Raw genomic sequence first — 27,187 nt, 5'->3', positions numbered from 1 at the left:
ATCTTCCACTTCACAGTCAGTGAGTCTGTAAATCCTCTGTTTTAACAGCAGCAGCTCTTTTTCCTGGAGGAGAGCATCATGATGAAAGACAGCAGTGTTCTCCCTGGTAATCACCTCATTAAAACACTTGAAGTTTTAGTGTATTTACTGTCAGGTTGTGTGAGGAGAGGTGGAGGGATATCAGCCTTCGTTTGAATACAGGTACTGTTAGATCAGAGTCATTATAGGACCAGTTTATTATTCTGTCAGGGACCATCCCTAATTTGTTTTTTTTATCTTAAACTGTGGATATTCAAAATGGTATCTCAAATTTTAAATTAATTTATCAAGAGTTTTCCAACATTTTCATTTCCAGCTCTCTTTTTCGGGAACTATTAAAGATAAAAGACTGATTTTCTCGCTATTATCTCTTAGAAAGATATTGATTGAGAATCTGCAAATTGGACAAATGGATCATATAATGTCTGATTGTGGGTGAATTGAAATATGAACAAGAAACTAAAGCAAAGTCCCATCATCGAGCACACCTTAATAATAATATAGATAATGCAAAAGTCAGCGAGTGAGATTTTCTGAACCACGTGCATGTCACAGTAATGCAAAACAAATTTGCAGAGTACTTTTTAAGGTAGAATACTTGATCAAAAATGGAAAAAAAAACATTATTTTTGTGGAACTTTTATATCTGATGTTGGACAACTAGAGTTTCAGTACAAAGAAATAAAAACTAAACAGGCGTAGTGTCAGAACTCAGATGTCTGTCAGCTTTTACTGCTTTATCATTACATCAATTATATTTTCCCAAAGTTTGAAATGTTGACCCTAATGGAGCACTAAAACTCTAATTTATGCCAGAACACAGAAATCCACAACTCCTTATTCACAGCCGGTGGTTTTAGTGCTCAGTGGAACTCGTGTGGATAGCTTAAGTAGCTTCTTGTTGTCGTGGTTTGCTGTAGTTGACTTCCTGTTTTCCTTTGAAAAGATGTTTCCTCATGTCATTTTACTTCCTGTCTTTGTTGTGCTGCTCTGTTCCCCTTAGTTCCACCTGTGCTGTGTTACTCACCTGTCCCTGGTTTCTGCCATCAGCCTTCCTGTTGTCTCCCCTGGTTCTCGTCATCAGATCGGATGTTCTGCTGCTTAAATCTTCATGTTTTTTCCATGTTTTTCCTGCTTGTGAACTTTGCCTTTGTTCCTGCGATCAGTTTGAGTCTGTCTGCCGCCTGCATTTGTTCAAACCGTGAATAAGTTTTAGTGAAGTGTACCGTTTGTTAACCTGTTGGTCTGTCTGGTGTCCTGCTTCTTCTGAACTGACAATTAATGTCCCGTATTTGCACTTTTTGGTAAAATAGCTCATTATTTTCTGCATTTTACTTCAGAAAATCTAATATTTTCTTTGTGAATTTTGTGTTACTCATCAAGAGATTGTTGGTATTCATAGAAGAATCTTCTTCATCTTCATAAAACATCTCAAACTTTGAAATCTGCAATTTTGACTTTCATGTTTATGTGCTAGGAATCTCCTCTGTGTTTTTTGATTTATATTTGTCCCTGTAGATGAGTGGGGTAGTATAAAACCATCCATAGGAACCTGTCTTTGTGTGGAATACTTGTATCCTTGTGCAAACCAAACAGGAATGCAGTTACACAAACACTGATCTGCATTTCCTGTGTTTTTCTTGTACAATAGCAGCTGATTTTTACACATATTTTGAACAGGAGTGTACAGCATTTGAAATTTAACATTTTTTCATATTACTGTAGTAGTTTTGCGGTAGAACAAGCATTTTTAGGGTCTTTTTAGTCGTTTACTTTGACAATACGTGGTCTTTTCTCACCTGTTTTTCCATTGCAGCTCCCAGTGATCATTGTGTACTTTCAACAGTAGTTTTCAGACAATCTGAAGATTCTTGAAAAATTCAATTCTGCAGTTTAATCCGAGTAAAACCATACATTACGTATATAACATGGAGTATTTGTGAGTATTAGAAAAGCTACTTGAATATCTGAAGGTTCAAGTATAAATGTGTAAAAGTGTTCATGTTTGAAACGATCAGCTGCATAAAGAGAGAATCTTGACTGAGTGGGTTTAACAGAGTCTTTTATGAACTATCATCTTCTGATCCGTCCAACACCTCCTGTCTTCCAGTCGAGGCTGGGGCTGGTGTCTGGACGATGCTCCGGGGAAGGACCGGCTGTCCCTGTCCATGTTGCTTCCTGGGGTCCTGTACAGTGCCATCCATCAGTGCCGGCTGCAGTATGGATCTGGGTCAGTGCTCTGCGATGACATGGACGTAAGACTCTCTAAAACTCTACATACAGTAGGATAATTTACTCTCTTGGTTCTTTCTGCTTCTGATCTGACCTGACCGGAGCAGCATGACTTCCTGTCAGCCTCCTGCACTCTTCCCTCATCTACTTCTGTCTTTTCTTTCATTGTTCTCTCCTGTGTGTAAAATATACCGCAGAGGTCAGTACATCTCTGTGGAATATCTTTTAATAATTCAGATGATTCAGAATTGAATCACCTCAATAATTGCACTATTTCTAAATTGACAAGTGTCATATTTATATTCTGTGACCACTGTCACCTTAGGGCTGCTCTGGGGGTTCATATGGGTTCTGGAAAGTGTCTTGAGACAATTTGACTGTAATTGGCACTATATAAATAAAACTGAATTGAATTTCTAGTTTTGGACCTATGGGCTGCATTGCCCTCTGGATATCTGATTCATGGCTCGACATGGAAAATCAGCACCAGAAGAACAGAAAAATCTGATTAAGTCAGGAGAGTCAAACTCATCTTAGTCCAGGTTCCACATTCAGTCCAGTCTGATCTCCAGTGGACCGGACCAGTAAAACCACAGCAGAATAACCTAGAAATAACCACAACTCCTAATGGTTCCTTTGGTTTAGTGCTAAAATGTTCACATTTAAGGAATTATCTTTTTACAAAACATCATGAACATCCTGAAATGAAGAAAAATAAATTAAATTTCAAAAACATTCAGCCTCAGTTTATCATTTCCACATTACAACTTCCAGATCACAGAGTGTCTACAAAGGAACACAACATTTAGTCACCTGGAACTGAACCAGAGAGGATTTTACTTTATGACCAATATAACAAAAGTCAGACAAAAAACAAGACAAAGACAAAATATTACAAAAATGAGGCACAAAACGATAACAAATGAGACAAACGACACAAAACAAAAACAAAAAGAGACAAAACATTGGACAAAAATGTTACATGGCAACAAAAAAATGGACAAATGACAAAAACAAAGGAACACAACATTTAGTCACCTGGAACTGAACCACAGAGGATTTACTTTATGGTGAAAAGTCTGACAAAGAACAAGACAAAAAACAACAAAACAAGAAAAACACGACAAAAGATTACAAAAATGACACAAAATGACAAAAGAACAATGAACAATCTAGTATTTTATTTTCTGATCCAAACAACTTGTCATGGTCTAGAAATGATTTTAAATTTATAGTTTTACTAAGTTACAATCTGCAGTTAATGTCTTCTCTGGAATTTTTACACTTTGAGGGCCAGATTGGACCCTCTGGAGGACCACTTTTGGCCCACGGGCTGCATGTTGGACACCCCTGGATTAAGGTTTCATAAAGATGGAGAATGATACAGGAAGATGGTCGACCAACTAGAAATCAGTAGAAACACAGCTGCAGTAGTAATCAGCAGGCATAGAATGAGCAACAGCACCACTAATCAGAATTACAGTAGTCGTCCTCTTAAAGTTCTTCCACGGACGGTGTGCTACTGACACATCCTAGCTCTAAAATTCAGACAGGAAGTACTTCAGACACAGTGATGATCTGTGGTGATCAGTGGGGATCTGTGGTGGTCAGTGGGGATCAGTGGGGATCAGTGGTGATCTGTGGGGATCTGTAGGGATCAGTGGGGATCTGTGGGGATCAGTGGGGATCTGTGGGGATCAGTGGGGATCTGTGGGGATCAGTGGGGATCTGTGGTGATCAGTGGTGATCAGTGGGGATCTGTGGTGATCTGTGGGGATCTGTGGGGATTAGTGGGGATCAGTGGGGATCTATGGTGATCAGTGGGGATCGGTGGGGATTAGTGGGGATCTGTGGGGATCTGTGGGGATCTGTGGGGATCTGTGGGGATTAGTGGTGATCAGTGGGGATCTGTGGTGATCAGTGGTGATCAGTGGTGATCTGGGTTTCTGTGACGGCTCAGTGTGCATCAAAGCATCAACCTCTATGATGGTATTCAAGATGAAACTTGAACATGTTTAACCAAAACTTCATTAAAAGCACATTCTTTGGTCAGATAACTTTCAAAATGATTTTTGTAGTTAAATTTGGCCCAAACTATCCCAGTGAATGTATAATCCCTACAGTGAAGAACAGAGGGGGGAGTGTAAAAGATACTGGAGATAACATCTCCAGTATCATTTACACTCCAGTCATTTGTGGCACCACAAATGACTGGATCTAACAAAATACTGGCTGGCAGGATGACCACCAGTCTGCAGAATGTGGACAGAGAAGGAAGCCAGAATTACACAACAGTTTCTAAAGAAGGATAAAGTGAAAGCTGTGACCTGGTCCAGTAATTTTCCTGATTGAAATCCAGTGGAAAGTCTCTGGGGTGTTTTAAAGAGAAAGGCCGACTGCTCCAGAAGCAGCTGAAAAAAGTCTCTAAAGTCTGAAAGTTCCTCCAGAAGTTTTTATTCTCAGTGCCAGGAAGGATACAAAGTTTTATTTTTTAATTAAAGATTTTCATCTCATTGGTGAACAGTGCAGGAGTTTTTACCACAGTAAATCTAACCTATGGCTGTTCAACTTACTGTAAAGTGATACAGTTTGAAATTGTGCGTTTTGCTTTCTTGTTTATGACTTATGCTCAATTCTAGCATCTTTTTGGCTGAATATTATGATACTGTAAATTTAAATATTGCCTAAAAATGACATTGCCTCTACCTTTGGTCACTCCTGAGAACTAATCTTGGGTTTGTTTTCAGCCTGCATACATCCCAGATAAACCATTAAAGTGTGGCAGGATGAATGTGATTTTAAATTCAAACCCTAAAGCAGAAAGACTTGCTGCTCCAGTTCTCGACTGTCAGTCTGAACCATAGACTGTATATAAAGATTTAGGGTTAGTTTAAGATTTATTATACACTCTATGGTCTGAACCACAGAAACATCATCGTAGACATTCAACCCAAACAGAAACATGTTGCTTGCAATTTTCCACTTGAAGGAAAACCAAATGTACTCATTAGCCATGAAGCCACAGGGCCAAACAAACAGCAGCTGAAAAGCAATTCAACTTATTGAACCGAGTTCTTTCAGTTATTGAGCTGCCAGCATCATCAATATCCTCCAGGAATCCACAACACGAGCTCAGGTCATTATTAAGTCCTCACATGTGGTTTCTTCAATCTGCTGTGTCCACAACACACTAAATGGATTATTTAATCTGTTCTTGGGGTTAAGGGCAGATTTCTTTATTGCATATGAATTACATGTGAGCTGACTGGCTTCAGCAATGGTGTAAATTTAATTTACAGCTTGAACAACCCGAATGTTCTGCCTTCAGTCCCACCAGCAGTGATTGTATTTAATCCAGAGACAGGCTGAATAATAACTGTTTGGCTTCTTACTAATGTGCAAATTAAGATCCTCATCTTACATGCTGGTTTTCTTCGAACTTTGTGCTGTTGTGCCATTAGCAGTTCATGACGGAGCTCGTTTAAATGGAGCCTTAACAGCTCAGTGACCTTTCAAATGTTGGATCTGTGAGAGGCTGTTCTATCAGTAATTATCTCATCTCACAATCTCCCCATCGACACCAGACAATTTCTGTTTTCTACTAACCCAGACACGAAGAGGAGGTGATGATGTTAGAGAGAACTGGAACTCTGGGCTGCATTTAGACTTTTTGTTATTGCTCATTAAAATAGTTCCTATGAATGCATTTCTACAAGAACCAACAAGAAATTAGTGTTCCACAAGTCTAGTTTCAGTTCTACTTCTACAGTTCTGAAGCGTATTAGACACTTAACCCTCTGAGAAACACGTTATTTTTTAGGAAATTGCCAAAAGTACACCATTTATCAGACAAAAGCTGTAAAAACTGAAAGAATTGTGGATTTCCATCATCCTGGTGGCTCTTAAGCTTATCATCTGTAACATGCAGTTCAGTCATAAAAATAACCAGATCTAAGTCTGAAATCTTGATATTTCATCTAAATCAATTTATTCTGCAAAAATTAAGAAAAAACCCACCTGCTCTAATCCAATGAGTCAGTCTATAACTGAGGGGCTTCTGAAGTCCATGGGCTATATCTACATACATCTTTATTAAAAGTATAAAAAAACTAATGTTTTTATGTTCATTATGATCATGTCTTTACAAATTCCATCATTATTTATTATGGAAACAATAATAAAATGAGCTGATTCAGAAATAGTTGGGATTGTGTTCTTTTATTAAGGTGAGATAATCATGACAGATATTTCTTTTTTGGCAATATATCACATTTTATATGGAAAGTAGTGTGTGGATCAAGTGTCAACAGGTTTACTCCAATATCTTTAGAAATGACTACATTTCAGTTTTACTCAGTTGTATATATGATATTTAGAAGAATCTTTCTCTAAAATGCCATGTGGTGTTTGGTTATAGGTGATCACGTTGATTTTAGGCCTGAAAACAGCTAAAATGTCGATTATGATACTAAAAGTCCTGCAGTTATATATTGACCCAGATACTGTAAAAAAACAAAACAAGAACAATATCTCACAGTGCAACCATGAAGTCATTAGTGACTCTAACCAACCTTTATGTGGCAAAATGAAGGGATTTATTTTGGCTGAACTGCAACTGGATAAAAATATGGAGACAGATAAATAAGTAGTAAAATATCCTTTGTATGTGGCATCACCATTTATTGCCTGTGTTTTAACATTTGTGGGCACTTTAAGATATGTTGTACTTGTTGATTCCAGGTTTTTCCTCTAATTTTTGTAAAGAAATTCAGCTTACAGTTTTTCTTTCTTAATGATTTATGGAATTCCAGCTGTGGCGTACTGCACAGAAGACGTTTTGAGTTCTGGATACTTCTAGTCAGGGTTCTGCTGTTTCCAGAGAGGTGCAGGGCTTCATAATGCAGTGAAAAATGAGACAGAAGCAAAAGGAAAACCGCCTTGAAGCTGCTTTGATTCAGTGGATTAAAGTGTTGATGTTAATTTGGCTGCATAAAATCATGATTTTAGTCTAAAGGTAAATGTTGAATATTATTATTATTATTATTAGTTGATTATTATTAAATATGATGTTAACCTTTTTTCTTTGTCGTAACACAGTGCCATGGAGTCTGATGCAGGTCTTGCTCTGCTTTTTGCTGTTATTTAAATGTGAGGATAACTGAGTTTTCATGGCAACTTCAGGAGAAAACATAGATGATGTAGCACACAGAAATGGTTTCAGCCAAGAATGAATTAAATGGATGGTGTAAATGTTGAACTCTGGCTCTGTTCTCTCCTCTCTACTGCTGGTTAATGCTTCCTAGAGGTGGCTGTGAATGCAAGATTAGCACTTTTTCCTTTTTTTCGGCTCCTATCTCTAATCTTCAAGGGGTTTGGGAATCTCTCTGAGAATCCCACCAGCTGATATCTTGGAGTTTGCTGGATCCCTGAGGTTCCTGAGGGTTCTTCAACAGCCTGGAGGTGCCACTTTATTTCTGTGTGAGATGTTGACATGCTCACATCACCGTTTTTTGGGGTTTTTTTGCACATGAATCCCCCGTCTCGTTTCTGCTTGGCTGAATTATGACATGAGCTGGATTTAAACCCGCTGCATAAATAAAATTCACATCAAGTGTTGCTGGTGGTAGAAACATGGATGATGTATGACATGAAACGACCTCCATGTTCAGTCTCACGGCTGAAAGATTTTTATGATGAGCTCCTTCAGGGGAGCGTTTTTCTTTCAGAACTGTGAGCCTTGAAGGTTTGCAGGCTGCTGAATACTACGGCTGGAAGCAAATCTAAATAAATCCTATATGCAGGAAGATTTAAAGACTGGGCAGATGGAGAGCACACACATGCAGAGTCTCTATAAAATGAAGGAGCAACATGTTAGGATTTTACTAGCAGCCTCCTGGACTGAAACCTGACCTTCCAGATTTACGACACCATCAGTGTGCTGTGTGAAAATCCAACAAATCCAGTTGGGTTACAAAACCCCCTCACATGCTTTCATAAGAGTGTCTTTTATTGCGTAGTTACCAAGTGCTTCCCTGGTTCCCTGTAAACACACACCGTTCTGGTAACGTTCATTTGGCACCAAAATGTATGAAGGGCATCTTAGAGGAACCATAAAATACCTGGAAGGCTGTTTTCTGATGCGACATCTGCACTGCTCACATCAGCCAGCCGTCCTCGTCCTTCGTAAAACTGAGGAACGTCGTCCATGAATCCATGAGCTGGACAATAGAGCTGCTCTGTTGCCTCCATGTCTCCTCTGATTGGCTGAAGGTGAACACATTATCAGGACCAGATCAGGAGTAGAACTGGGACCTGCTTGGTAAAGACCTTTTTTTACCTTATTATGTACATGTGGTGTCTTTTATACGCAAAAATGAGCAAAATAAGCCATCTGGTGTCCAACATGAGGCCCGTGGGCCAAAAGCAGTCCTCCAGAGGGTCCAATCCGGCCCTCAAAGTGTAAAAATTCCAGAGAAGACATTAACTGCAGATTGTAAATTAGTAAAACTATAAATTTACAATCATTTCTAGACCATGACAAGTTGTTTGGATCAGAAAGTAAAATAGTAGATTGTTCATTGTTCTTTTGTTGTTTTGTGTCTCATTTTTTGTAATTTGTCTGTTTTGGTTGTTTTTTGTCTGACTTTTGTTGTTTGTCTCATGTTTTTGTCATTTAGTTTCTATTTCTTGTCGTTTGTGTTTCCTTTTTGTCTCGCTTGTGTTTTTTTGTCTTATTTTTATCATTTTGTGTTTTGCTTTATTTGTTGGTTTGTACATCATTTTTATTGTTTTGTGGGATTTTTTTGCCTCTCGTTTGTGTTGTTAGTCCATTTTGTTGTTGTTTTTTTGTCATTTTTTGTCTTGTTTGTGTCATTTGTATAATTTTTTTGTCTTGTTTTTGTTGTTTTTTTTGTCTGACTTGTCGTTTGTCTCATGTTTTTGTCATTTGTTTCTTTTTAGTCTCGCTTGTGTTTTTGTCTTATTTTTGTCATTTTGTTTTGCTTTACTCGTTGTTTTGTGTATCGTTTGTGTCGTTTGTCTACTTTTTTGTCGTTTTGTTTCTCGCTTTTGTCATTCTTTTTGTCTAGTTTTTGTCATTTGTCCATTTTTTTGTTGCCATGTAACATTTTTGTCCAATGTTTTGTCTCTTTTTGTTTTTGTTTTGTGTCGTTTGTCTCATTTGTTGTCGTTTTGTTTCTCATTTTTGTAATATTTTGTCTTTGTCTTGTTTTTTGTCTGAGTTTTGTCGTATTGACCATAAATTAAATCCTCTGTGGTTCAGTTCCAGGTGACTAAATGTTGTGTTCCTTTGTAGACACTCTGTGATCTGGAAGTTGTAATGTGAAAATGATAAACTGAGGATGAATGTTGATGAAACTGAATTTATTTTTCTTAAGAATTTCCAGGCTGTTCATGATGTTTTGTAAAAAGATAATTCCTTAAATGTGAACATTTTTCCACTAAACCAAAGGAACCATTAGGAGTTGTGGTTATTTCTAGGTTATTCTGCTGTGGTTTTACTGGTCCGGTCCACTGGAGATCAGACTGGACTGAATGTGGAACCTGGACTAAGATGAGTTTGACTCTCCTGATCTACAGCATCATAACTTTATTTTCTCATCTTGGAGCTGTTGTGTGTCTGACAGTCTGGATTCAGACTTCAGGGGTTTCATGTGTAGCAAACTGTTCTGTCTGTTTTCATGGTGACTATGTTTTTATACAGCAGCTGTTTACTGGTTTTAACAGACATCAGATCTATCCTGGCTTCCCTCCACCAGCTCCCTGTTGGGTTTTAGAATTGATTTTCAGATTTTCCTGATCACATTTAAAGCTCCATTTCTGATCTGTTGACCCTGTATGATCCTGCTGCAGCCTCAGATCCTCAGTTGGATCCTGCTGGTCGTTCCAAAGTCGAGGTTTAAATCTGAAGCAGCGTTCTCCATCAGGACCTCCACTTTGGAACCACCTGCAGAGTCAGAAACTTCCTTTAAATCACTTCTTATACCCACTTTTACAACTTGCTCTCATGTGAGGTTTACTTTTAGCTTATTTAGTTTTAGTGTTTTATTCTATTTATTTTAGACGTTCTCTCTGGTTTCATTTTAGTTTTAGTGGTTTATTCTGATTATTTTAGATGTTCTCTCTGGTTTTATTTGACTTTTAGCTGCCTGGTTCTTTGCTGTGACGTCGTCTCTCTAATTTTATAACTGACTTTCTTGATTTTTAATTTCTAATTTTAACCCTAAATCTTGTTCTTTAACTTTCCAACTGCCAAGTTCCTTTGTTTGCTATGATTGCCAATCTAGCTAATTATTCATTTAGTTTATTATCATTTTAACTATTTATTTGAACTGACTGCTCTGACTTGTCTCCTACATCTTGTCTGTGTTTCATGTTTTAACTGTAAAGCTCTTTGTGAATGCCGTTATTAAGTGTAGTATATAAAGTTATTATTCTGATGAAGAGTCACGAATGTCTCAGAAAATTAGAACATTGCAGAAAAGTTTGTTTAATTTTTGTATTTAAATTCAAAAGTTATTTTTCACATAGTCTGTATTCATTACAGAGATTATGGACTCATTACTGGTAAAGTGAATATTTAGAGCCTATTTTTATTTTGTTTCGACGATTATAGCTGATGAGCTCATGAAAATCTGAGCATCAGTGTCTCAAATTATGGGAATGTTTCCTAAAATCAATCAAACAGGATTTCCAAGACAGAAATGTTCATTTCTCCCCTGAATCCTGCATCAGTCAGCATGGCATGGAGGTGATCAGGTCTTTGCTTTTAATGAGTTTTTAACTCAAACTTAGAAGGAAATATTCTACATGCTGAAATACTGTAGTTCTGTTTTTCATTAGCTGGAATCCATAATCATCAAAAGTAAAATGAATAAAGGTTTGAAGTGTTTCCTTTGATATGTAATGAGTGTAGAACATCTAAAAGTTCTTTCCTAAATAACAAAATATTAAACATTTTCACGATTGTTCTAATATTTTGAGATTAACTGCTAGTTTCTATTGGAACATGTATGGCTGAACTTCTCCAGTATTTAATCTTGGTGTTGTGTGTCTTAGAGTAGTTTATGTTTATTATAGTATATATTTGTGATTGTATACATCTGGACATTCTAGAGGAAGCAGCAGTGGAAAGTTACATGTAAGTCATTTTAAGATAGGAAGGGATTATTTTCATGGAGAAAAGACATCTGAACATGTAAGTTGGAAAAAAGATTCACTGACTAAACATAGTAAACAAACTGAATGTATGGGACGTGTTCAGAACAGATTTTTAATAGAAAATATATCTTTATTTGATCTCTCAAGGTTAAAAGGCTGTTTTTAGAATATTTACTGACTCTTTCCACTCAAATTATCTGCAAATGAACATCAGCCTTGTCAGCGTAGTTTTTGTAGAATATCTATTTTTATTTCATATTAGATTGAAGCTCCTTTTTAAAAAAAAAATCTAAAATGTATTAAAATATTCATACATTAAATAAAAGCTTTACTAGCATCTATTACTATAATAACACAAATCCCAAACTAGAATTCAGGAATATAAAAATGAACATGATGACAGTGATAATTATGAACATAATAAAAGCTTTTGACCCACTTCCGTTACCTGAGCTCACCTGTTCCTGCTGCAGCTGAAACACAAATGACTGTTTTTAATGTTGTTTCAGGACAAACATGTGCAGGAAAGATCAACTTTACAAAACTCTATTTTAACAGAAAAAAAGTGAAAAGCAACTAAAATGCAAAAGAGACACGTCTGCCTTTAAAATATGCTTTATTTTATCAAATAAAATTGTTTTCTGTTGCATTGAATTGTCTTGTTGCAGCTGTAGATGAGAAGGTGAACACTCAGGTCTGTGGATTAAACATGAAGCTCAGCTGGAGATGCTAGCTTAGCATAGAGCCTGAAACCTGGATAAAACTGCAGTCCTGGCTTTCTATAAGGTTAACACAATCTGCCAGGATTCTTTAAAGCTCACTTATACTTCACATCTGAATAAAAATACACAAGGTTGTGGTGATTTGTTGGCCGAGGAGCTCCATCTAAAGGCTCCAGGAATTTACTGTGCCAATGAATAATCCACCACTAAAGCTGCTATTAAACCCCAGCAGGTTTGATTTCAGCACAGATCAAACAAACATGAAATAAGGAGTTAATTAGTCATCTGGAGAGTTTGTTTTTTAACTTTCTGGACAGAGCCAGACTTCTTGTTTCACTGTAAACAAGGCTAATTGACTTCAGACATGAGTAGGATAACACTGAAAATACCTCAAAGAACTGCTGTTTTAAATGGGAGATTTTACATTGAAGTGAACATTTTCCATACAGAAATGCCTTTAAAACAATTCTAGTTGGACTGTAGGAAGAACAGAATTCATGACACGCTGCCCAAGGCTGCCTTTTCGTACAGGACATAATGATGGGGATGGATGTAAGTCTTATCTGATGTGCTGCATCCAAACAGAGGACGGGTTTTATCTCTCAGCAAGGACAAACATGAGGCTTTGAGTCGAGCTGCACTTCATTTATCAATACTAATGATGTCTCTTTGAACTCAAGTGGAACTGCAGAGTTCAGGCAGTTTGTTCAGGAAAATACTGTAAGTCAAACCACAGAGAGAAAAAAGAATCTGACAGACAAGAGAATTAGTTAAACACCAGCAGCCACAATCACTGACAGAACACCAAACGCTGATGGTTTCAATGGTGTCTCTCTGCCTGTGTGCTCAGACAAGCCAGTAGAAATGAATGAAGACCAGCATGTTGTGGAAATAAGACTGAATCTCTCTGCTTTCTCAGAACGTCTGCAGCACTCTGTGGTGCACCGTGGGAACAACCTGCCACTCGAAGCTGGACGGAGCCGTGGACGGAACGAGCTGTGGCGACGGCAAGGTGAGTTTTCCACTTAGTAGCCGTAAAAGGAGGGACTGGGGGTTGGAATAAGATGCAGATTCTTCCTCTAGGGTCCATCTTTTATTTCTGAAAGAAAGGCTTTGGTTTGGTCGAAGTCTCAGGTGCATCAACCTCCACCTTTCAGATGTGGTTGTTTAATGGTCACATGCATGAACACAGAACATGAACAATGTTGGTTATTATTATAGTAATACTGACAGAGACTGTGGAATTAGGATGATTTACAGAAAACTACACCAACCCTCATTTTGCAAATGATTGAAACCTTAAACACCAAAAATTACCAATAAAAAAGTGTTCAAGCTCAGGAATGGCACCTCTTGAGGTTTTTTGTACAGTAGTTCACCTTAGTCCTCACCTGACGCTTCACATGTTGCGATTACTTTGTTAATGACGTTTAAAATGACACTAATTATATAATTAAAGGTCAAGTGAAGCCACCGTCATTTACTGAATGTAGCATGATTGAATCATCAGACAAAGAGTTTTCCAATTTAAAAACAAAATTAATGTCACGAGTTTAAATAAAGTTGTTTCAGGTTATATTAAGAGTGTTTAAGGTTAAGGAAAGGCTAAGGCTACAGTATTATATATTATACGATGTTACCTGGCTAATTTAAACATTATGAGTAATTCTCTATGAAATAGAATATCGGCCATGTTTCAGACGGGATGCCTCCACTTTACATTACCGCAGGAGAAACCCAATTTAATTCAGTTCAGTTTTCTTTATATAGTGGCAATTCTCAACATGTCATCTCATAGCGCTTGCTATAGTAAGACCTTAAGAACCGAAGACCTTGCAAATTTTGAACAGAAAACCCAACAATCCAATGTTTTCTTTGGATTCCCTGTGAACAAGCAGTCTGCGATGATGAGAAGGAACCCAAAAACAGCCAAACAAAATCCCTGTAACGGAGAGGGGGAAAAAAAAAACCTTTGACAGAACCAGGCTCAGGACAGGCTGATTTATTCTTTAGAATGTAAATGTAATGTAAGCTCTGATGTTTTCCACTAGTGGTGTTTCGGTGGGGAGTGTGTAGTGGCTGGATTCCTTCCAGAGAAAGTGGACGGCGGCTGGGCGGCGTGGAGCGAGTGGTCGGCCTGTTCCAGGACATGTGGGGCTGGAGTCCAGAGTGCAGAGAGAGACTGTGATAACCCCGTGTGAGTAGGCCTGTTTACTTATTTTATTCTCAAATAATACAATACAAAGTGTGCACATCTGAATCCCAGTTTTATCCGCCATGAATTAAAACTCCATTCAAGCTTTAATAGCAGATAAGAACAAAATCACAAGTACAAATACAATACTTTTTTAAACTTCTTGTCTTGAGATGAACCTGTTTTGAGTTTTAGCAGAGCAGATGGCCTTTGATTGATGTACAGATAATGAAAGGAGCAGCAGGATATAATTTAATTCACACATTTTCATTCTCCTGTAGCCCTAGGGGGATGGTGTTACTGGGAGATCGGGTACAGGGACTCCCGACACCGAGGCAGGATGTTTGGAGAAAAGTGACTTCAGTAAAACTTGGTGAAGGGAAAAGCTCAGACTGGCAGCGAAGCAAACTAGAACAAGAAGAGGTTGGAAAATTCAGGCCGGAAGAATCCAACGAGAATGAATCCAAATGAGAAAACAAAGTAAAACCCCAAAGACTTACCAAATACAGCAAAGATGACAATAAATGATGGAGAATTAAGAATGCAGGGAGCTGATAAGATAATGAGACACAAATAAAACTAAAGGTGAGAAAACATGCAAACACACAGTGGACGGTGATCAATTTAAAATCCAATGAGAAAAACGAGGCATAATAATGACGTATTTACTTATTATAAACTAAGATTGACCAATTTATTGCAAACCACATTAACAATGAAAATGTTCCGTTTTATGCTATCTTTTATTCTGATCAAACTAAAAGAATAATTCAATAATTCCTGAACAAAACCCGACTTCATGACAAAGAGGCTGTTATTTAATCAATATAGTGAAGGCAGGTGGATTTCAAGATATTATATTTTTGCTGTGGTGAATTACAGATGTCGTACACCAAAAAAACAAAAAACTTTTATTCATATAAAAAGAAAAATAATATCCACTGACATGCTATGTAATGACTTTTATTGCTCTTAAATTGTGATATCAGCCTGAGAATACAAATACTACTTGACTTTACCACAAATCATTATCTACCTCAGAAATAAGAAAAATATTCCTGCTATGTTGGTTGAAATGAAAAATATCTTGTCTTTTCCATTAACTGAAGTTAATAAATGGTGAAAACACAAACGTCTCATCTTCTGAAAAGTTTGACTGAGGTGTGAAAAGAAATTGTATAATAATAAAACATAAATCAGCACAAGGACTGAAATAAATGGAAGTAAGAAAAAAAATGACAGCAAGGACAAGAAATTAAATGTAATATAAACTGGTTCATTTTCAACACCTGTTTTATAAAACCTTCCTGTGTAATTACTGATCTTTCAGAATCAAAGCTTTTAAAGATGCCACTCAGTCATTACAACTGTTCAACAAAAACATGTTTGACTCTTCTGCTGACGGTTAAATAAAACCTCTAAAGGAAATCTAAATGAGCACAAATAATCTAGTCATGGTTTATTCAGCCGCCGTCCTGTATGATGCATTAGACTACTTGTTTCCAATATAAAGAAATAAAAGAACAGTTCAAAGGCAAATAGAGAAAAATTTCTGCTGTTTTTTGTCCCTTTTTTTATGTTTATCTGTTCTATAAAACTGCTTGTGTAGACTTTTGTAATAACTTCATCTCTACGTGGAAATTCTGTGGTGCTTCAAAAAGTCCTCCACATCTGGAAATAGGAGGCGTAGCTCCCATTTATTGGCTCAGCTGTAAACTATAAAGCCTTGTATATCTGTCCATGAAAACTAAAATGTTTGAAGCAGTCAAAGGATCGACAAAAGGAGAGGACAGCTTTGAGCTGGGTGCTGTTGCTTCTGGACAATGAAGATGGCAGAAGCTCCAGCTCAAAGCTTTACCCGCCTTTCTTCTTCGATTGCTTCAAACACTTCATCATTCTCCAAAACCACCATCTCCTTCTCTGGACAGAATATCCTCCTTTCATCTGTTGTCACCAACCTTGGTGTGAGACTGGACCCTCATTAACCTTTGAAAACCACGTCAAACATCCGTGTAAATCCTGTTTTTTCCACCTAAAGAGCAATGCCAGACTCCGTCCTCCTGCACCCTATCCGACGCTGAGAAGCTCCTACTCAGAATCAGAAAACATGACCAACCCTCCACACACTTCACTGGCTTCCCTTTACTGCCAGAATAAATTGTGAAGTTGCTCTCATCACTCATCAGTGTATTCATGGAAACACCCCACCGCCCCTCAAGGAACTCCTCACTGAGCCAACCCCAACCCAGAACACTCTGCAAACCAGGACCTCCTCCACCCTCCCAGAATGAAGCACCATACCATGGAGGAGATCGGGTCCTTTGTGCTCCCTACAGCCCCCTCAGGACCCCACAGACAGCGGCTGCTTTTAAAAAACACCTGAAGACTTTCCTTTTTAAAGAGGCTTTTAACTTACTTTAAGGACTTGTAGTTTTCACTGTTTGTACTTCCACTTTTTACTGTGTGCTTGTAGCACTTTGAGATTTCTTTAAATGAAAAATTCTCTATAAATAAAATGTATTATTATTACATTTGAGTTTTTGTGTACAGGGACAGTAGACTTGGGGAAGCAATTTGCTTTCCAGGCAAACAAGTTCAACTATCTTAAGATCCTGTTCATGAGTGATGGGAAAATGGAGCGTGAGATGGACAGGAGGATTGGTGCAGCGTCAGCAGTAATGTGGACGTTGTATCGAACCGTCATGGTGAAGCTACCATCCATCTACGTTCCAACCCTCACCTAACCACGTCTGAAATGAGCTTCCTCCGTAGGGTGGCTGGGCTCAGCCTTAGAGATAGGGGGAGAAGCTCAGACATCTGGAGGGAGCTCAGAGTAGAGCTGCTGATCCTTCACCTCTAAAGGAACCAGCTGAGGAGGTTTGGACATCTGATTCAGATCCTCCAGGGAGACTTCCTTTGGAGGTTTTCTGAACACGTCCTCCTGGGAGGAGACCCCGGGGTAGACCCAGAACCCTCTGGAGGGATTATATATCTCATCTGGCCTGGGAACTCCTCAGGATCCACCAGGAAGAGCTGGAAAGTGTTGCTGGGAGGAGGAATGTCTGGAATGACCTGCTTCATCTGCTGGATGGATGGATGGATTAATGGATGGATGGATGGACAGAAAACTTTATAGTTTACAGCTGTGCTTCAGAACAGGATGGAGTTATGTTGCTTGTTTCCAGAACTCTTTGAAATACTCTTTCACATATCTACAACTTACTTTCTTTACTTCTGTAAAGTTTTCACACATAAAATTCAATAAAATAACATTTTTTTTTTAACCATTTTTCAGTCCAAAGTACAGAGGGAAGTATTGTCTTGGAGATCGACGAAGGTACAAGATCTGTAACATGGCACCATGTCCTAAAGACCTGCCCACCTTCAGAAACATCCAGTGTAGTCATTTCAACACGCTGCCCTACAAAGGAAAGTTCTACAAGTGGGAATCGGTCATCAACAGAGGTGAGAAGATCAACCTAACTCAGCTTCTATAGGCAACGGCACATTTTTACATCTAGAGTCGCAATTTTCCTCTTTCCAAACGTCCTCAGTGAATCCCTGTGAGCTGCACTGCCGTCCTCTGAACGAACATTTCTCTGAGAAGCTGCGGGACGCTGTGACTGACGGGACGCCGTGCTATGAAGGCAACAAAAGCAGAGATGTGTGCATCAATGGCATCTGTAAGGTATCACAACTGCCCATACTAGTCCACATATTCTCTGATGATAAATATCGTTTCTCATTTGTTTTCTCCGTCTGTTCATAGTCTTGTTGATTTTCCATTCTTCTGTTTGTTTCCTTGCAGTTTTGCTTTGTCAGTCATGCAGTGTGTAAAATTGAGCCTAACCATGTTTTGCTGCAGGTGATTGTGTGTACATTTGACATTCTGCGTGACAATGAGCGCGCTGATAGAAGAATGTGTTGGCTGTTATCTTCCCAGATAGCAGCCTGTTGTTGCCGATCACCCCGGGTTAAAATGCCACTCAGACATCCAGCGGTGTGGATACCGAGTGGACAGCAGACACAAACTCTGGGCTCTGACTCGATGACATTTTGTGACATTTTTGTCAGAAACCCACCGTCGTCCCTGCTGCAGTTTGTGTCTTGGAAAGTCAGACAGATATTTAAAATTTAAAATAAACACTTCACATATGTGGCCAATGAGCTTGATTTGGAGGATAAAAGGAGTCCAGGGATGCTTCTGTCTTATATTTTCAATAGTTTAGCTTTTTATCTGTGATGGAAAGCAACTGAGGGCATTTTTGTAGATTCAGATTAATATTTAACAGCATAATCTAGAAAAAGATGTGATCAAACTGATAAATAATTGATTTGTCAGGGGACTCCAAAAGCTACCCAGGAGTACAGAATTACAATGATTACATTTATCTCTAAGCATGAATGCAACAATAATTAGATAGTTTATTCTGCTCCTAATACATTTTATTAAAGCCCTCTCCTGTGAAAAACAAGTTTTTAGGCTGTTTTTGATCTGCTACAAGACACAAGAGCAAAATAAGCAGTCAATGTTTGTTGAAAAGCACAGAATCAGACTTCAGAGGTTTCATATGTGAGAAACCACCCAAACTGATCCTGTCAGCTTTACAGGATGGTGTTTTCCAAGCCATCTTTCTTCTTCAGAATCCACAGTTTGGTTTGTCATTTTGTGAGCTGGCGAGAAACGAGAAGGAAACGTTTATTTATATGGAAAAAGAACGTATAATTTTGATCCGCAGCACTCCTTTCAGACCTGCACTTCTTTCTGTTAATCTGCCAACAGCTGAACGTGTCAGCTTCATGTCTGAATCAGATTCCTGCTCATGTTTCTATAACAGTCGCACCATAAATCTGACTAGGTCGGACCTGAGAACATTTCTATCACTTTCACCACATCACAAGCCTGAACTGAACCGTCACATGAACAGAAAGACACGGACAAGCAGCAGGACCTGGAGTTGTGTGAAGTGATTTAGGAAAGGGTTTTTATTACCACTGGGGATCAACTGATGTTTCTTCATTACTGGGAAGCAAGAAAGACGGATAACCGATGTTTGGAACTGGTGTACGTTAAAAATAATGTTTTAACAGCATGTGACAGCAGAGAACCTGTCATTCATAACTAGACATCTTCATTAATAAGAGGGACTATAACTGAATATGTTAAATAGAAACAGCAGTGATTAAATTAAGACGCTCTCCTCTGTTTTTGTGGGATTTGACTCCTGCAGTTCTTTCTGCTGTTCTTCTGTTTTCTTAATCTTTCACTGTTCTCTCACCTTTTATTCCCACTAAGGTTCATATATTAAAGCTTTATTAATTGTTTTCCAGACTCTGTCTCAGGTTAATCTGTGGCTGCCTGCTAACTTAGCCGCTAGCCGTTAGCATCGCCTTAACCACTGAGCGCAGCTAATTTCTTCCATGGCCTTGTGTTTCCTGTTCAGTTTCTGCTTTAGAGACGTTTCTGATAGCAGAGTGACGACAGACAGAGAGGAGGCTGATCAGACCTGGAGTAGTGCATCCGATCTATCAATAATTGGCCAATAAAAATACTGACACCGATAATTTATAAATAATGCAGCAGGTCGATAATCAGTCTATCCCTAATTTCCACACCAATATTATACGATGTTTAATGTTAGTTTTGTTGATCACCTTTCTCACTCACTTTGCTTCACACTTTCAGGTCAATCAGGCTGCAATATATTATTACAACAGTAAAACTGTACAGGCCTAAAATCAACCTGACCGCCTATAACCAAACACCACATGGCATTTTAGAGAAAGATTCTAATAAATATTATAGATATAGATATGATATAGACATAGATATAATATCTATAATAGATATAATAGATATAATAGATATAGATATTATAAATTATTTCTACAGATATTGTAGTAAACCTGTTTCCTGCTTTATATTAAATAAGTCAGAAAGCCTTGGAGTCTGGCCAGTCTTTTCTTCAGGAGGAAATGACATCATGTGGAGCAGGTCATGTGATCTGGAATTAACACACTTCCTGGAGAGGTGTTTTTGGAATGGGGAACTTAGTGGAAAGGGATTTCTCAGACACAGATACAATTTGTTATTTTCCATATAAAATTTGATATATTGGCAAAAAAGAAATATTTGTCACGGTTATGTCACCTTAATAAAAAGAACACAATCCAAACTATTTCTGAATAAACTCATTTTATTATTGTTTAGCTCATTAGAAGATGGTTGGTATTAAATTCAGATGCTTATTTAGTTGACATTTTAGTGATATCCAGTCATTTTTATTAATAAGTGATTGTTTCCATAATAAATAATGATGGAATTTGTAAAGACATGATCATAGTGAACATAAAAACATTAGTTTTTTTTAACTTTAATAAAAATGTATCCAGATATATCCCATGGACTTCAGAAGTCCTTCAGTTATAGATTGACCCTTGTGATTCTCACCAATAATGAATTTAATCTGAGGTTTTTTTGGTTTGTTTCTTCTGTTATCTCTGAGCATCAGAGAGCTTTGTCTGATCGTTAACAGATTGGTTGAAGACAGCAACGCTCCATATCCTGTTTCTAAAAGGGGCTTCAGTAAACGATAGGAGCACTTTTGCTTCTGCCTTTATTTTTTATTTGCATCTCGTATTTTGCTGTTATCTGCACTAGACGGGGTCAGACAGAAGTGATAAGACATCCCAGGACAGTATTAAGGATTGTTGTGCCTTTTATTGGCACCACTTGCCAGATAATAACCAGTCAGACATGCAGGGAGACGTCTCTGCTGTCGTATCTGTTCCAGGGTTCATAAAGGTTCATGTGAGCCATCGATTGAAAAATTTGTTCCAAATCTCAGTCTTTTAAGGAGTAAATGATGAGTGGCATTCAGTTCCCAAGCAGCAGGACAGTGGTTGTTGTTGTGGTGTGTTGTTGTTGTTCTAATGTGTTATTCTGATGTGTTGTTGTTGTGGTGTGTGTGCTGCAGAATATAGGCTGTGATTACGTGATCGACTCCAACGCTGTGGAGGATCGCTGTGGGGTCTGTCATGGGAACGGATCGACCTGTACGACCGTGAGGAAAACATTCCAAGAGAGCGAAGGACTCGGTATGTTTGGGATCAGCAAAAGGCAGTTTGAGCATTTGACACGTCACAACAGGAAAAGTAGAAATAATAGGATGATTCTTTTCCACAGTTTACTGTTGTTATAAAAGCCGTTGCTGTACAATGTGTCTGCTGAGCTAAAGGTCAAAACCCTGTTAACTGGACGCGTTTTATCCAGCTGGTAGTTGTTGAAGGTCATTGTTTGTCCATAAGAAGCACAAACAGTATTATCAGTATTTACTGGAAATACTGATGAAATTTAGAAAAACTGTAATATTTCAACCCTGTTAACTAAACTATCTGTTAAAGTAGACAGGTTTGAGCACCTTTGGTACATTACTATAAGCCCAAAACACTCACCCTTCATATCTCCATTAATAGTGACCATTAAAGTGTATGACTTATCCCCTTTCTTCAGGATTAACAACTAAAACATCAAACACTTAGATCTAGACAATAATATCAGTATCATTTGTCATGTTAATTCTCAGTAGTTTGTATAATATCAGTTTCAGTATCATGTAGAATTTAATTCCATGTGCAATATTTCATTATTTTCACTTCTCAGGTGTAATGGTTTGTTGTCACATCTCATTTTCATTTGCAGCCTCTTGATTCCAGTGTGCAATATTTCACTCTCCTGCACCACATTTTCAGTGTCTTTGACAACGTTTCGTTTTCAGCTCGTTTTTCAGTGCAATATTTCAGCTTTTTCCCTTGAAGGGCGATTTGTTCTGCAGCAGCTACACAAACATTCACAATAAACAATAAAAACAGTAAAAAACTAATCAAAAGAAACAATTTACAAATCTGAAAAACAAAATAAACCTGTAGAAACGCAATAAAAATAATAAAATATCACAGGAAACATGAGATAGCCAGGGACATTAGCAGCAGTCCTGGTCATTCATTCATGTAGTCAGATGGAGTTCAGAGCAAACAGACTCTCATCTAGCAGCAGCACAACAATAAAATAAAAACAGGATAAAATACAGCAGCAGGACAGAATAAACCTAACCCTAAAAACAGGATAAAATACAGCTCAGTTTACCTCCTCTTCTTCTCAGCGTTTACAGCTCGGCTGGAGACACGAAGGAGAACCTGAACCCATTTTTTGTGTCCTGAGGTTCTGCCAGATGAAGACCGGAGGGAGAAACTTCTACTCCTGATTAGAGGATGAGCAGCATCCATTAGAACAGACTGAGCTTTGCTTTTAACTTTATTAAAATGTCTTCAGGACGGTTAAAACACATCCAGCAACTTTAGAGGCTACTTTTACTGTCCTCTTCAGGGAGTTCCTGTCCTTGTTGCCACGGTTACTTGTGTTTCATCATCATGTGTGACTAACTGCCAGAATTACGTTTTACTTTTCTATTCTAACCGTATTTAGCTCCTGTATCATACTCCTGTTTTATTGTTTTTCTACTTTCAGGCACTGCATTTCCTAATGTTATGTTATTTAGTCTAACATGAGAATTTCCAAGTTTTCTTGATTGTATCTTCCTGTTTTGTCCTCCAGGGTACGTGGACATCGGGCTGATCCCAGAGGGAGCCTGGGACATTCGGATCGAGGAGGTGGCCGAGGCTGGGAATTTCTTGGCGCTCCGAGGCGACAGCCCCAACAGGTACTTTCTGAACGGCGGCTGGACGATTCAGTGGAACGGAGAGTACAAGGCAGCCGGAACTGTGTTCACTTACGAGAGGACGGGACACCTGGAGAACCTGACGTCACCTGGACCCACCATGGAGCCGCTGTGGATCCAGGTGAGTTTAACCCTTTTTATCTCGTAGTGATGCCTCTCAGGGCTGAACTCACTGCGTTTCCAGCCAGGACTGGAGGTGAATTTGTGATAATGTGATCAAATGAAAGCACATTCAGCAGAGGAGTCGGATCCGGCGGCACGCTTTGCAAATCTCACAGGAGTGGATTTTAGTTGGCTGTTGAACTGCAGGTCCTGACATGGAGTCAAGAAAGGAAGGAGAAAGAAGATTACAGCAGGTTCTTACAGTCTGAAATTTGGACAAATTTCTCAGCTGTAAAAGTTTTAGACTTTTTTTAGGTTCCAGCTTCGTCCAGTCAGAATATAGTCTTCTTCAACGATGCAGCATTTTTTTTCCTGCACATAATAAACATCAGAGAAATGTTTGCTGCCCTAAAATAACAATACTTAACAGGAATGGAATTATGATTTTGCTCTACTATTATTATTATTATGGATGGATGGATTGTTTTTGTACTTTTTAGGCACTGCATATATATATATATATATATATATATATATATATATATATATATAAACTGCATATATCATATATATATATATTTATATCTCTTTCTAGCTCTATTTTCTCTATCTCTTTCTAGCTATATCGCTATCTCTATCTCTATCTCTCCATTTCTCTATCTCTATTTATCTCTCTATCTATCTCTGGCTGGGAAAGCGACAGAATCAGTGGAAGTCTATATCTTCTTATTTACTGCTGCAGGGCTCCAACATGTTGACAGCACAGAGTAGAAAGATGAACTGAAGCCTTCTGGGAATTCACTTCAGTCCCTCAGAAGAAATAAATCTGTGAAAGGCTGGAAAAAACAAAGCTTGTGCCTTTGGTAGAGGGTTAGAGCCTTGGACTGTATAATAAAGACTAGTTAGAGCCATGGACTGTATAATAAAGACTGGTTAGAGCCATGGACTGTATAATAAAGACTGGCTAGAGCCTTGGACTGTATAATAAAGACTAGTTAGAGCCATGGACTGTATAATAAAGACTGGTTAGAGCTATGGACTGTATAATAAAGACTGGCTAGAGCCTTGGACTGTATAATAAAGACTAGTTAGAGCCATGGACTGTATAATAAAGACTGGTTAGAGCCATGGACTGTATAATAAAGACTGGCTAGAGCCTTGGACTGTATAATAAAGACTAGTTAGAGCCATGGACTGTATAATAAAGATTGGTTAGAGCTATGGACTGTATAATAAAGACTGGCTAGAGCCTTGGACTGTATAATAAAGACTGGTTAGAGCCATGGATTGTATAATAAAGACTGGTTAGAGCCTTGGATTGTATAATAAAGACTGGTTAGAGCACATATACGGTCCTGCTAACTCTGAGGATGTACTTCAGAGAAAAAAGAGGTCATTGCCGGTGTCAAATATTTGTCGTGATCGGAGGACTTCCGGCTTAGCGAAGCATGGGGTGAGACGTGTGTAAGGGAGCTCCAGCAAAGATAATTTATTTTAGTCATTTAACGGCACAGTTTTCATCACTCCTACGGCTTGGGCTCGAGCTAACCTTTCTTTGGCTTTTTAACATCGGCTTTCTACCTTGAATATGCCTCCGAAGAATGCCAAAGCAGGAAACAATCCTCAGTCTAACCTGCGGCCTGTTGCGCTTGCTGACCCCCCGCTCCACGGTGATTCTCCTCCCCCAGAAAATACCTGCAGCACGCCGCCTTCTACCGCAGATTTCACCGTACTCAAATCGGAACTACTTTCCGCTCTTCGAAATGATGTTGCAGCTATATTCAAGACGGAGCTTCAAGCAGCACTGAGTGACAATTTAACGTCTATTAAGTCCGAACTGCTCACTCTTAAAACGGATCTATCTAGCAGCATTTCATCCATCAAGTCGGAAGTCACGGGACTCAAAACCACAGTTACTGAGATGGAACAGTCTCTTTCCACCTGTTCTGATGACATCGCTACTCTTCAGAACAAAGTTGATAATTTGTCAAAAGAATGTGTGAGGCTGGAAAGCAGATGCGAGGATCTCGAGTCGAGGGCGCGCCGTCAGAACATACGCATCATTGGTGTCCCGGAGGACGACGCTCCTCTTTCCGCGGCCGGTATGTCTAAGCTGCTGATGGAAACCTTTGAACTTGACAAGGAGCCGCTTGTTGACAGGGCTCACCGAGCTCTTATGCCAAAGCCCAGACCTGGTGAGCGTCCCTGCGCTATAGTAGCGAAGCTTCACCACCACACAGACTGCTCCGACATTCTCAGGAGAGCGAGAGAGTTGCAGCGGATTAAAGTACGTAATATGATCATCTCCATCTTCCCGGACCACACCGCTAAGACGGCGCGGGCCCGCGCTGCCTTTATCGACGTCCGCCGCCAGCTACGGGATATTGAGGGAGTCCGGTTTGGTCTGCTGTTTCCTGCCCGGTTGCGCATAACCTACGGAGGCCAACAACGTGACTTTATATCACCAGAAGAAGCCATGACATTCATCAAGACAATAAAAAAGATACTGCAATCTAAATCCCTAGACTGACTCTTTCCAACACGCTACACGAATATGGCCCAAGCCCCGGGGTGAGTGAGTAACTTCAGCAAAAATAACCTAATGTTGTAGTTTCTTCCTGGACAATGGCTATCTATATGCGCAGAACTGTTAAAATGTTGTGTAATTTCTCATGGACATGGCGCTCTTGTTCATTTATATCTACACAGTTCTGTCCCGGTTTATTGCTGAATTGTTTAACGTTATGTTATGGTGGTTCTACATACCATATCACACCATTATCCTTTATTTCATTTTCTACTTCTTGCTATCCTAATTGGACAACAGTTCTCGTCAAAGCTCTGATGGTTGGTTTAATGTGCCTTATATTTTACACACTAATTTTAATTCTCTGCAGTTGCTCATTCGTTAAAGTTTGCTACATAGTCGAAAGCATCTCTTCTTGAGAATGGCTCCCTTTGGAGCTTGCACGGTTCTTATCATTTGGGGATTAGAACATCTGATGTGCGGGTGGGTGGGTGGTGTGGGTTGTTGGTTACTGGGTTATGTCTCTGTATGTATATATGTGTTTGTATTTTGCTTTGGGTTGTTTTGTTTTCCCCTGTCTCCCCTTTCTCCATATCTCCCCTTTGGGGTGGGTAAGGCAGTTATATTTTCTCTCAAACAATACTGTATATGAGCAATAGTAATTTGGGCAACCCTGATACTGATTCGAACACTAGATTTGTAAGCTGGAATGTTAAAGGCATGAACAATCCAATTAAGCGATCAAAGGTATTCTCACATTTAAAACGTTTAAACACCAACATAATTTTCCTTCAGGAAACTCATTTGCGCAATAGAGATCATTTCAGATTCAGACGTCCATGGCTGGGGGATATTTTTCATTCAAATTTTGATTCCAAGTCCAGAGGGGTGGCGATTCTGGTTAATAAAAGAGTAAATTTTTCTGTCTCCAGGACTATAACCGATAAAAATGGTAGATTTTTTATTGTTGCAGGTGCATTATACGGCTACCCCATATTGCTAGTAAACGTATATGTGCCGAATTATGATGATCGTAACTTCACAGATAGCCTATTTGGGAATCTCCCTTTCTTAAACACTCATTTTTTGATATTTGGTGGTGATCTGAATTGTGTTATTGACTCCTCTTTAGACCGCTCAAATCCTCGCTCTTTGACGCTGTCCTCTATGTCAAAATCAATTTCGGATTTTATGGTTAAGAATGGGCTTGTCGATCCTTGGAGGTTCTCCAACCCTCGAGCTAAGGAATTTTCCTTTTTTTCGCAAGTACATCAGTCATATTCACGTATTGATTATTTTTTTATCGACAGCTCTCTCCTCCCTAAAGTAACTTCTTCTAAATACCATCCAATTGTTATTTCAGATCATGCCCCTCTAACTCTAAACATAAAATTTCTTGAACGGCCCCGCTTTTCTTCGCCCTGGAGGTTCAATCCATTGTTGCTATCTGATG

General features: G+C 38.8%; 1 protein-coding gene across 4 annotated transcripts in view; it reads left to right on the top strand.

The window, feature by feature from the left end:
* Window positions 1-27,187, top strand: part of LOC111568352 (A disintegrin and metalloproteinase with thrombospondin motifs 7) — a 168,430-nt gene that overhangs the window by 82,040 nt on the left and 59,203 nt on the right. For all 4 annotated transcript variants that reach the window (XM_055011116.1, XM_055011119.1, XM_055011120.1 and 1 more), the window contains 7 exons: window positions 2,150-2,294; window positions 13,093-13,185; window positions 14,225-14,370; window positions 17,663-17,832; window positions 17,922-18,055; window positions 21,345-21,465; window positions 22,982-23,226. In XM_055011116.1, coding sequence (XP_054867091.1) covers window positions 2,150-2,294; window positions 13,093-13,185; window positions 14,225-14,370; window positions 17,663-17,832; window positions 17,922-18,055; window positions 21,345-21,465; window positions 22,982-23,226 — 1,054 coding nt within the window. The remainder of the gene's footprint in view (window positions 1-2,149; window positions 2,295-13,092; window positions 13,186-14,224; window positions 14,371-17,662; window positions 17,833-17,921; window positions 18,056-21,344; window positions 21,466-22,981; window positions 23,227-27,187) is intronic.

Source organism: Amphiprion ocellaris, chromosome 1 (assembly GCF_022539595.1).
Source record: "Amphiprion ocellaris isolate individual 3 ecotype Okinawa chromosome 1, ASM2253959v1, whole genome shotgun sequence".
NCBI classification, from domain to species: domain Eukaryota; kingdom Metazoa; phylum Chordata; class Actinopteri; family Pomacentridae; genus Amphiprion; species Amphiprion ocellaris.
Note: the sequence above shows the minus strand (reverse complement) of the source record. Positions and strands in the feature narration are given on the sequence as shown.